Source organism: Bison bison, unplaced genomic scaffold (assembly GCF_000754665.1).
Source record: "Bison bison bison isolate TAMUID 2011002044 unplaced genomic scaffold, Bison_UMD1.0 scf7180017864525, whole genome shotgun sequence".
Classification (NCBI taxonomy): domain Eukaryota; kingdom Metazoa; phylum Chordata; class Mammalia; order Artiodactyla; family Bovidae; genus Bison; species Bison bison.
Genome location: NW_011495076.1, coordinates 1,483,052 through 1,496,002, shown reverse-complemented (window position 1 = coordinate 1,496,002; position 12,951 = coordinate 1,483,052). Strand labels below are relative to the sequence as shown.

Below are 12,951 nucleotides of genomic sequence, written 5' to 3'. Positions count from 1 at the left end.
CTAGCATGAGGAAGACACAGGTTGGAGGTGAGTGCAGAGGGCTTCCCCGTGTCTGAATGCCCCTTACCTGCAGGGGAAGCATATGGAGTTGCTGAAAACACAGTAGATGAGGGGGTTGATGGCACTGTTCAAGGCAGGCAGGTTCTGAATGATCACAGAGGCGTAGAAACGCTCCTTAGTGTTTGGAAGGAGGCTGAAATTGTCCAAAATGTCGAAGAGGAAGTAGGGACTCCAACAGCAGATGAAGGCTGGGGAGAAGAGAACCATTAGCCCTGTAGCAGCCCACAGCCCAAGGGGCCCTCCGTGTTGGCCCTGAGTGGAGCTTCAATGAGGAGGCTCCTTACCACCTGGGATCTCAGAAATATTTAGAACAGTTGTGTGTGTTCATATTAATGTCATGTTTACTTAAACACACACACACACACACTCACACATACATACATTACATCCCACAGACGCATTTCTAAAGTTGAGTAAATTTGCTGGAGCTTCTCTATTTGTAAAGGGAGGGTCTGATTTAACTACTGCAGTGATCCTTGAAAGGCTGGGAGCTGTTCAGCATGGCCTCAGCCTCTCATTCTACACAGTGCGAAAAAAAATTCAGCAAATCCCTTTGGAGACTCTATGGTAAAAGACAGAACAAGGAGCACTTTATAGTGACTCCTGTTTTGGGGTAGGCGAGGGGAAGGGGTGATATCTAGTGTTTCAAAACACAGCCTGGCTAAGTCACAAGATTCTCAATTTTATTTTCCATTTCCAAGTCAGCCTTTCCAGGCAACACCCACATTATATACCCCTTACCAAGTGCATTAGTATGCGTGAGACCCTGATTCTGCTTGCATCCAAATCCTCAGAGGAAGGAGATGAGAAATGGAGACCCAGAGTGCGATGGCCAATTTTATGTGCCACCTTGACTAGGTCATAGGATGCCAAATTTTTTTGTTAATCATTACTTCTGATTATTTCTGTGTTCTCAGAGTATTTCTGAATGAGATTAACATTTGAATTTGTAGATTAAGAAAAGTAAGTTGTCCTCCCCAGTGTGGGTGGGCAGTGATCTATCCATAGGTTTGAGTACAATAAAAAGGGTGAGTGAGAGAGGAGTCACTCTGTTTGCTTGACTGTCTTCTGGCTAAGACTTTGATCCTCTTTGGCCTTCATACTTTGACTCAGACTGAGACGACACCATTAGCTCTCCTGGATCTGGAGATCTGGGGACTTTTCAGCTTCACAGTCAAATGAGCCAATTGTTTACAATAAATATCTTAATATATATATATAGGTATGTATGTGTGTATGTATATATATATATATATATAGTTTCTCTGGAGAACACAGATTAATACCATAGAGATAAACCTTCTTGGGGTTGACTGGAACCCACATGTGCTCTCTCTTACTTTCTTGCCCCATCCTCTCCACTCTCTTTCTTCGCTTTCTCAGTCATAGGCTTTTTCCTCAGGGAAGTCAGGCTTCCTTTGCCATCTGACTGCAGGAATCAGCTTGTCGCCATAACTCTTTGACTGACACATGTTTTTTTTCCCTCCTTGACCTTGACAATCTGTTAAAAGGGAACAGTTGTAACACAAAGACCACTGAACATTCTGGGCTTTGGTGGTAAAGCCAGGCATTGGCGCAGATAGTAGTTCTGGGGCATGGAGGGGCAGAGCTTCTGTTTGGGGAATTTTGAAAACACGTGTGCATATATTTGTGTGTGTTGTGTGTTGGTTCTGGTTTTCCTAGGGATACCTGTCCCCCTGCATCATGCAGCCAGCCCCACCCACGTCTCATACATCCTTCAAATGCCCATTTGGACATTTATGGAGCAGAGAATCTGTTTATAATGACCCCAGTCTAAAAACCTGATTCTATTTTATATATGACCACAATATTTTAAATAAATACTGAGTTTTCCAGAAGTCCAATTCCCTTGCAAATAGAGGAAAGATTACTTTGTTTAATTTGGAACTTTAGCAGGATTTGTTCACCTACTGGGAAAATAAAGTCACTGACAGCAATGCTGCTTTATTTTTTATGTCTCCATGAAAACACACCTGCATTGGTTTGCATTTGTAACTATTATTACTTCTTTATTCTACTAAGGACTGTATCCAAGTATTTATATATTGAAATACATATTATTTTGTTATCAATTATTTTCTTCCTAGTCTCTCTTTATGTTATACATTGCTCTGTTAAGAATTATGTTAGGTTCATAGGTTTTTGTATACATTTCATTTCAGAGTGGTAGAGGGGCATTACAAAATATTTGTTATAGGAAGGGGCATTTTGGTCTGATTGGATCACTGACATGGCTGACCTCCTTGTGGACTTTCTTGCTCTCTGACTAAAGGGAATCCAGTGCTTATGTATATGGCTCCTGATTATAAAAGGCTGTACTGGCTCTGAAACACATATATAAGATATGCTTCCTGACTCAACATCCAGGGAATGTGTATCATGCTCCTGATTGTCTGGGAAAGCAGATAATCTCTGATCTACTTCAGAAGCTTCTGGGAAAGGATTCTGAGCCCCAGTGGGTGGTATGTGCTCTATCCCCAGGTCTGCCTGCAAAGTTATTTTGTGAGTGTATTCTCCTGGCTAAGTCACACGGCATGTGGTCTGTTTGGTATTTTGCAGATGCATTTTAGAAAGGTGAGATGGACAGTTCTGGTGACTTAATGTACTAGCAGACCTAACATGAGAGCTATGCTCCCAGAGCTCTTAAGAACCACAAGGTGGGTAGGGAGGGGTAGTATTTTGAGCTAAGTAAAAAAGGGAATGGCACAAATCTTTTCCTTCATGCATATCCCCATTTGTTCTTTCAACAGATATTAATTAAGCACAGTGTGCATGGACCCTATAAGCTCTTGGAGATAATGTAAGGAAAACAAAAGTGAAAGTCATTGCTTGTGGGGATTTTGCCAGCAGGGGAGATAGACAATAAGCAGATCAATATATACCCTATACTGTCAAGTGGAAGTAGAAATATGAAGAAAAAATAAAGTAGGGTAAAGACTATAGGAGAGACATTTAAGACTTGCCAAGGAGGCCTTTCTGAAGAGGTGGTGTATTGTTGGAAAACAAGATGATGTTAAGCCATGGCATGGATAAGCCATGCCACCATCTGAAGGTGGGGCATTTCAGGTGGGAAATATTGCAAGGTATGAACAAGTTGACATTTGAAGAAAGAGCAAGAAAACCAGTGTGCCTGTTATACATAGAATGGGCAAGGAAAAGAACAGGGGCATGGGGCTGGATACTTGGCTGGAGGACAGATCACACACACTGTGTAAGACATGGGAAAAAGTAAGATTTTATTCCAGTGTAATGGGAATCCATAGGTGAGTTTGCAGGGTAGTGATAGTGTCTGATTAACATTTTTAAAAAGATCACATTATCTGCTTTACAGAGAAGGATTAAGAGAAGATCAGTTGCAGTTCCAGTGTTCCAGGCAGAAGTTGGTAGGAGCTTAGATCAAGGAAATAATTGTATAGATGCTGAAAAATGGTTGATTTTGAGATTTCTTTTGTAGGTAAAGTTTCTGTGCCTTACTGATAGACTAGATATGTGGCGTGGAAGAGAAGTAGAATGATGACAGACAGATGACCCTTAGGTTTTTGGTGTGGATGAAAGATGAAGTCATTTACTAAACTTGGGAACACAGGAGGATGAGTAAACTTGCAGGAGATAAGAAAGCATGCTGAGGCTTCTGGTTTTTCATGTTGAGTATGCTAAGCTTATCATAAATAAAAATTTCAAGTTGAATTATAAAAAAATTTGAAGTAGAAATCATAGATATAATTTCTAAACAAAGGATGTGTTCCAAAGAAGAACTGAGCAAATGTTGTTTGGAAATCAACTCAAGACTGAGTATTGACATCTGGCATTTTGTTGGCTGTGGTTACCTTGATAAGTATGCCTGTACTAGAGTAATAGGAAAGAAAGCTAATAGAAATAGGCTCCAGAGAATGAGAGATGAAAAGGGAAGGCGGTCTGCTAGAAAGGAGAGTGTTAAAGAAGAGGGTCTGTTACTGGGGAGTTTATAGAGGGAGCTGTTACAGTGTGTGTATGTGCATATGATCCAGTCAAGGGGGATATCTGTGGGGGAGAGGAGATGATTGCAGGAAGAGAATTCTTGAGTTCGCAGGCGCAGGGAGGAATGGGATAGCTCAAGTGCATTTTGGATTAAGGAGCAGAGATAGTTTATCCATAGTAATAGGAGAAAAGGCAGAGATGCAGGTAGGTCCATGGATATCAAGACAGGTGAATGAGGAAGTTCTGTTCTGGGAAGAGTGTTTTCCTTGTGAAATAAGAATCAGGGCCATTAACTGAGGGGACGAAAGGGGGAGGAAGTTTTGAAGGTTTGGGAATGACAAAGAATATAACACCAATCTGACATATATTAGGTGCTCTAGAAATACCTTTTTTTCTTGGACGAGGTGACTTTATGGGTCTTAAGAGTAGAGAGACCAAAAAAACAAAAAGAAAGGGAAAATGACAGGAGCGAGCAGGGAAGATAAGGCATCCATTAGGGAAGAATTTATGGTGACCTTGAAATTAAATATCCGAAGAAATGGAATGCTGCTTCTGTCTTCCTTGGTTGTTGAACTTCAGCTCTGGGGAGTGTATGCCTTCAGAAAAGCAACTGGGTCAACTAGATGATGGTGAGCATCAGCTTCAGCTAGTAATGTCTTAATTAGGTTTTTCCTCCACATTATGCATCCCCTGGCTGTGTTGGACAACAATATTCATAAAGATAGATATAGGAAACCAAATATTGGCCCGTGAGGGAGCTGCAGTGACACTGATAAGCTCCACACACATATTCCTTTCTAATTGGGAAAAGGCAGAAGTTCCCATAGACAGATTTTTTCCTTGTGTGTACTTTGTGTCACCAGGTCCCAGGTACAAATTTGTTATTGAAATGTCCACAGTTTTACAACACGAGGAGGGATGCTGCTTACCAAGAATGATGACAATACTATACTTGATGGCCTTGATCTTTGCCTTTGAGATGAGCCCTCGGTTGTAACTGGTGCACAGCTTTCCATCTGCAGATGCAAAAAGTGAACCATTAAGTGAAGTCCTGCTTCTGCCAATAGGAACACTGTAGGTTAGACCCACAGTTGTCATGGGACCACCTAGATCCTCCTCACCTATGCCCAGGAGGAACCCCCCGTCCCCCGCCCTGCCCTTTGACATATTCAGAGTAAATGGGCTGGATGCTAGAAACTGCTCAGTTAGCAGCTTAATGTAAAATGCAAATGCATTGGGACATCCAGACTCTCAAGAGTCTTGGCTGGATGCCCTGAATCAACTGAATCTGGAATGAGCCAGGTGACCACAGGGGGTGACGCTGAGACATTGGTCTTGTCCCCTCAGCAACCTAGGACAAAGCAGTTTTCCTAGAAATCTTACCCCAGATGAACTTACTCATGTAACTCAGAAATCCCACTCTCAACAAAAGCTCAAGCCAGAGATATAATAAAACCTGTTCCAAATAAGAGCCTCGTTATAACTTTAATCTTATGTGGGTTGTTTGATACTAAACATGTAAGGATTAAATTTAGGAATCCACTAGAATGTAAGCTTGATGGAGACAGAGACTTTGTTTTCCTCACTCCTGTATCCTCTAAACTAGTGAATGATTAATTAATATTTATTGAATGAATTAATATAAACTCGTCTCTAGTTAAGGAGTGGTGGTAAAACAAATGACTGATTAGGACGGGCAGAATTCAGTGCAGTAGTTCTTAGTAGAAGGAGTCGTTAAATGGCACGTTTGGGAATGGTGGCACTTGACGCAGGGTACCTTGAAGCTGTGAGAGAATTTTTTACTATCATGGCTTCTACCAGCCCTCTTGGTACCTTTGTGAAAGTTGGGAAAAGATGCCCTCCCTCTGGACATAAGCAGACCCTCAGTGAGGGACAGGCATGGACAGAAGGCCAGCCCCACACACCCTCAGGTGAGTGCCACTGATTAAGGCTCAAGGGACACAAGCCTAGTGGTGGCCGAGATCAGAGGCCCACCCAGGCACACCTAAGTCACACGAGATAGGACTACCCTAGAGCCCGGCTACCATGCTCACTGGTCCTCACTACACCTTCAGCTGTCACGTTTGAAATGTATTTAAATCCTCATGGAAACTGGTGTGAAATTTACCTTTGCACTATTTATTCTACCCTGTCTGCAATCCAATCCAGCCCAACCCACCAAGCGATAAGGACTGAACAAAACAGGCTAAAATAGAGTTCCTCTTCTCTGGGAACTTTCAATCCAGCAGGAAAGATCACTCAGCATGAGGCTGGGTGAGATGAGAGAGACTAAAACCAAAAACCAAGTATGAACGAAGAAAGAAGCCATTCCCCCACTGTAATGCAGAGGTGGCAACAAGGCAGAGGTGGAAATCCCCAAGGCCAAGCTGGGGGTGGGTGCGTAGGATTGGGAAAGATGCCTGAAGCAGAGGGGAAGTCCTCAGCCAAGACGGGGAAATGAGAACATGTAGGAAGTGTTAGAATCTTGGTGAGTCATCTCGCTTGGCTGGAGCCTGAAAGGACGCTGGTTTGAGGGTGGGGAGAAGGACTGAGGCCAAAGTAGGAAGACCTTGAATGTCTCCCTGAGGAGTTTGGGCTGAGTTTCTGAGGCAGCTGCAAGTCATCGAAGCTTCTGTCTGTTTTCACAGTTTGAACGCTTACTCATTGGAGAAGACAAGCTGTTAGCAGGAATAATAGGAATAAGGGGTTTTTCTGTGCAGTGAACTGAAATGCTATATTTAATTATATAACTGATTTTTATTTCTTGATGTCTACCCTGGGAGGCCACTCTTAGGCACTATTAGGGCCTTCAGATTGTTCCGTGCATTTCACAGAAGCACAAAATTTCAGTGGTATAAGGGAGAAAATACTTCAGGAGTGTTTATAGCAGTGGTTTTTAGGTGGGGAAATATTACCCCTGGGGTTATGATTGGACACATTTTTGATTGTCACAATGGTTGGGGTGGGTGTTCCAGGCATCTAGTGGGCAGAGACCAGGAATGCTGCTAAGTATCCTTCAATGCACAGGACAGTCCCCCACAAAAGAAGAATTATCTAGTTCAAAATACTGACAGTGCCAAGGTTGAAGCCCTGATTTCCAAAGTAGTATCTTGGGAAGGATACAGACTTCAAGATCAAACCTGAGTACACACTCCAGCTGCACAGCTTACTAGTGGTGTCATGCAAATTGCCTACTGTTCCCAGCGTCAGTTTCCCACTTTCAAAAATGAAGCATAAAACACCTAATTCACAGAGTTGTCTTGAAGATTAAAATAAAATAATGTATTCAAGGTGCCAAGCCCCATAGCGAGAATGTCAATTTCCTTATTAGTTGGGATGAATGAGATTTTAACAGTATTTCAGGAGGAATGAGCTGCCTTTATGGAAGTGAACAGAAAATATTACTACATTTGTTGTTGTTGTTTAGTCACTCTGTTATATCCAACTCTTCTGTGACCCCATGGATTGTAGCCCACCAGTCTCCTCTGTCCATGGGATTCTCCAGGCAAGAATACTGGAGAGGGTTGCCAACTTCTTCTCCGGGGGATTTTCCCAAGCCTCCTGCTTGATAGGCGGATTCTTTACCTCTGAATCACCTGGGAATACTCATTACTATATTTAGATAGGCTACTATTGAATATTATCTGTATATAGAATTTATATACATCAGATAATTATCAGGATGGGATTATAGCCATGGGGGCAAGTAAAAAAGACAGCAGATCAAATCATATCTTTTCAAAGTATCTCCATTTGCTGGTGTAACAGCTGGCTCCTAAACAGCATGGCTCTGAAAACTTAGTTTTTCAGAAAACTTTTTGAGAATGACATTTGTGCTCTGAAATCTGTTTAAAATGGAAACTTGCAGTACTTTCCACAGGGCAACTGGGTGACAATATAATCAACTCCTACCATTCCATCTCCCAATGAGATCAGTGAAAAGCGTCTTTAATCTGACCACTCTAGGAAATGCAAAACCTCTAGCTCCTGGAGATGGCTCTTCAAAGTGAGATGAGCTGCAAAATCCCAGTAATTCTCCTTTATTGGGAGATAAAAGGATTATTTCCCCTCAGGCCTTGGGGCTGAGCAGGAGTGAAAAGCAGTTAAATTCAGCTGTCACTGTGCATTAATAGGGGGTAGCCTAGAGGCAGTGGGTGGATTAGATTTTGGACTGGAAGCAGGATGCTGCCTTGGGCTGTCTTAGTTCAAGGATGAATCCGAAGTGGCCTGTCGCTGTTCCTTTCCTTTCCCATGCTTCATGCCACTTGCAGAGCCCCTGGGAACCCCCCTCCCCCCTTTTTTTTGTGGGCTGAGCCTCTGAAGGGGGAACACTGATGTCCTGAGATTTTATTTTTTATTTTATTTTTCTGAGATTTTAAATGAAGCAGAATTTATTCCTGTCTGGCTGGGGCTGAGGGTAGGCATAAGTAGACCTGCAAGAGTCCAGGTGATTTGTTTGTTAATAAGGAAGTCTACCTGATAATATTTTAAAGTCATTATTTTTTCATATGTTGGTAACTTCATTTATTTCAGATTAATTTAAAAATTGAACATTTTAACAATTATGTCTGATTTCTAAAAATTTTGAACTTATAATTTATTTTTAATTTCTGATCATTGATGACCTCCTTATGAACATAAACTTAATGTGAACTATTTTTAGCACATTATGTCTCATCTACTTAGCTCAGAACTTTGGCCACCTCCACTTCCTTTCCTTGTGTGTGTTTTCTTTTTTTAAAACAGAAGGTCATAGATACAAGGAAGTATGACCTAACTCACCTAACTCACAGCCTTGTCTATTCCTCAGCTCCTCAGTTCAGGTGGAACCAGGAACCCTGGCAGACCCAAAATAATTGTGGCAGACAGGTTAGCTATCCACCAAATTCTTTCCTTTGCCCCCAAGGCCTACAGAGAGATGACATTTCCCAGCCTCCTTTTCAGCAGGGGTTGTTCATTTCAGTTCACTCACTCAGTCGTGTCTGACTCTTTGTAACCGCATGGACTGCATGTTCATCAAACTCATGTCCATCAAGTCGGTGATGCCATCCAACCATCTCATCCTCTGTGGTCCCCTTCTCCTCCTGCCTTCAGTCTTTCCCAGCATCAGGGTCTTTTCTAATGAGTCAGCTCTTCGCATCAGGTGGCCCAAGTATTGGAGCTTCAGCTCAGCATCAGTCTTTCCAATGAATCTTCAGGACTGATTTCCTTTAGGATTAACTGGTTTGATCTCCTTGCAGTCCAAGGGACTCTCAAGAGTCTTCTCCAACACCACAGTTCAAAAGCATCAATTCCTTGGTGCTTAGTTTTATTTATGATCCAACTCTCACATCCATACATGACCACTGGAAAAACTATGGTTTTGACTAGATGGACCTTTGTCGGCAAAGTAATGTCTCTGCTTTTTAATAGGCTGTCTAGGTTGGTCATAGCTTTTCTTCCAAGGAGCAAGCGTCTTTTAATATCATGGCTGCAGTCGCCATCCACAGTGATTTTGGAGCCCAAGAAAATAAAATCTATTACTGTTTCCATTGTTTCCCCATCTATTTGCCATGAAGTGATGGGACCAGATGCCATGATCTTAGTTTTCCTTTCAGCTGGGGGTAGTCACATGATTAAGTTCTGCCTATAAGGAACATGGAGAGAACTCAGGCCTGGCTCCGATAAACTCCCTGAGTAATCCTTCACGCTGTCTTCCCTCATCCCCAATCTGCTGGATGCTGATGCTAAGCCATACCTTAGTAGCCATTTGTTAGAGAGTAGCAGTATTGTCATTTTGAGTTTCTGAATGACTGTGTGTCTTTCCCGTTGACCTTTACTGTCAATTCGACTTTAACTGACTTTAACTGAAGAAGAAACAAATTTCTCTTTTGTTAAGGTTACTATATTTGAGGCTTTCTCTAATATAGCTGCTAGTGCTTCCTTAACTAAAGCAGAGATTGAAGCTTCACATGCAGTGCTGTCATAATGCAAACCTACAGCATGCAGCATTGGCCTCTAGGCAGGGAGCAGGTAGTGAGGAGACCGATAGGGAAAGCTGGGACGGTAGAGATGCACTGGCTAGAAGTGTTATAAAGGGAAGGCAGGTTGTGTGCTTACTGAGACTGGACCCCCAGGGAGAGTACAAAGGTGGTATAGAGTTAGGATTCTCCAGAGAAAGAGACCATGTATGTCTCTATCGGTAGCTATATCCATGTATATGTGGAAATTTATTATAGAAATTGACTCATGCAGTTATGAAGGCTAAATTCCATAATCTGCTGTCTGCAGAACCAAGAGGTCTGATGGTCTAATTTAGCCCAAATCCAAAAACATGAAAACCAGGAGAGACGATGATGTACATCTAAGTCAAAACGCTGGAGAATCAGGCACCCAATAGTGTAAATCTTTGTCCTAGTCTTAGGTCCCAGGAAGAGAGTAGGACAAGATGGATGTCCCAGTTCGAGCAAATTTGCCCTTCCTTTGCTTTTAGTTCTATTCTGGCCCTCAGTGGGTTGGATGATTCTCACTGTCATTGGTGAGGCCTGCCTTCTTTACTTAGTGTGCAGATTCACATGCTTCCAGGAATGCCCTCTAGACACACTTAGAAATAACGTTTTACCAGCTATCTTGCTAGCACAATCAAGTTGACACAGAAAATTAACTATCTCAGTTGGTAAACAGAATGTTAATAGTGTGTGTTGATTGCCACCGGCTGTGTTTAGCAAAGTATTAGGAAAAAAGAGATGAACTCAGACAAGAGTTGGTTGGAGTATGAACAAAAATGAAGGAAGTTAGGGAAAGTCCTAAAATTTGGAAACTTTAAAAAAAATTTTATTTATTTTTTCGCTATGCTGGGTCTTCACTGCTGGACTTGGGCTTTTTCTAGTGGCGGGGAGTAGAGGATACTCTGTGGTTGTGGTGCCTGGGCTTCGCATTGCAGTCGCTTCTCTTATAGCAGAGCATGGTCTCTAGGGCACTGGGCTTCAGTAGTTGCAGCACGTGGGCTCAATAGTTGTGACCTCTGCACTTTAGAGCACGGGCTCAATAGTTGTGGCACACAGGGTTAGCTGCCACATGGCATGTAGGATCTTCCTGGACCAGAGATCAAACCCATTTCATGGATTCTTTACCACAGGAAGCCCCTTAAATTTTGGAATCTGATTGTTTCTTGTCTTCATAGCACCAAGTGCATACTTTGTATGGCCCAATGCAAATTGAAAATGCAAACGGACTGCTAAAGCAAACGTGTATACCTTTTGACTGTGCACATCTTATGCCAATGAAGCCAGTATCCAAATTCAGTTGTAAGAGAAGTTTACACCAGCAATGACCCATTCAGGATCATTCCTGAGAGGAAAGGCAGACTGAGGATGTGGCCTCCCACCTACTGTTTCAGATGACCTCAAGCTAGCTTCTATTCTAGGGGACTGAATGAGGAAGCAAAGAAACTAGTCAGACCTGAGAATTATTTTCAGAAAGATTGTGTGGATATGGTTGCTGGTGAAGCTGACTGGAAGCAAATAAGTCAGAAGTCTACTAAGATTTTTAGGAATGATATTGCTAGATAAACCATGAGGTTTATATCTTTGTTAATACTTAGAAATACCAGATTTTAAAACTTTACCAGTCCTGTGACTGACAAATTATACCTAGTTGAAGTTTAAATGTATACTTTCCTCATGTATCAGTGAGGTTGAGAACCTTGTTTTTGGCTATTTCTCTTTTCCCTCTTACGAAATGTATTTGTGTCTTCCTCATTTTTCTTCTATTTATCATTTTAAAAAATATTTTTATTGAATCTTAAGAATTCTTCATACATTCTAGATACTAATCTTTTCCTAGATAATGTATTGCAAATAGCTTCTCCTACTTTTTGGCTTGACTTTTAAATATAAATAGAGTCAAATTTATTTATCACTTTTTTGGTTTAATGCATCTTGTCTCTTGTTTAAGAAATCCTTTCTTATTCCAGTGTCATAAAGATAACATCCTTCATTGTCTTTAAAGAAATTTTAAAGTCTTACATTTCACATCTAAGTTTCAAATTTCCCTGGTATTTAATTATATTCTTTGCAGCCAAAGATGGAGAAGCTCTATACATTCAGCAAAAACAAGACCAGGAGCTGACTGTGGCTCAGACCATGAACTCCTTATTGCCAAATTCAGACTTAAATTGAAGAAAGTAGGGAAAACCACTAGACCATTCAGGTATGACCTAAATCAAATCCCTTATGATTATACAGTGGAAGTGAGAAATAGATTTAAGGGCCTAGATCTGATAAGTAGAGTGCCTGATGAACTATGGACTGAGGTTCGTGACACTGTACAGGAGACAGGGATCAAGACCATCCCCATGGAAAAGAAATGCAAAAAAGCAAAATGGCTGTCTGGGAAGTCCTTACAAATAGCTGTGAAAAGAAGAGAAGCAAAAAGCAAAGGAGAAAAGGAAAGATATAAGCATCTGAATGCAGAGTTCCAAAGAATAGCAAGTAGAGATAAGAAAGCCTTCCTCAGCAATCAATGCAAAGAAATAGAGGAAAACAACAGAATGGGAAAGACTAGAGATCTCTTCAAGAAAATTAGAGATACCAAGGGAACATTTCATGCAAAGATGGGCTTGATAAAGGACAGAAATGGTATGGACCTAACAGAAGCAGAAGATATTAAGAAGAGGTGGCAAGAATACACAGAAGAACTGTACAAAAAAGATCTTCATGACCCAGATAATCATGATGGTGTGATCACTGACCTAGAGCCAGACATCCTAGAATGTGAAGTCAAGTGGGCCTTAGAAAGCATCACTACGAACAAAGCTAGTGGAGGTGATGGAATTACAGTTGAGCTATTCCAAATCCTGAAAGATGATGCTGTGAAAGTGCTGCCCTCAATATGCCAGCAAATTTGGAAAACTCAGCAGTGGCCACAGGCCTG

General features: G+C 41.6%; 1 protein-coding gene across 2 annotated transcripts in view; it reads right to left on the bottom strand.

The window, feature by feature from the left end:
- Positions 1–12,951, bottom strand: part of NPSR1 (neuropeptide S receptor 1) — a 154,591-nt gene that overhangs the window by 1,494 nt on the left and 140,146 nt on the right. For both annotated transcript variants that reach the window (XM_010831141.1, XM_010831142.1), the window contains 2 exons: positions 4,968–5,054; positions 68–248 (listed from right to left, as the gene is read on the bottom strand). In XM_010831141.1, the coding sequence (XP_010829443.1) occupies positions 68–248; positions 4,968–5,054 (268 nt within the window). The remainder of the gene's footprint in view (positions 1–67; positions 249–4,967; positions 5,055–12,951) is intronic.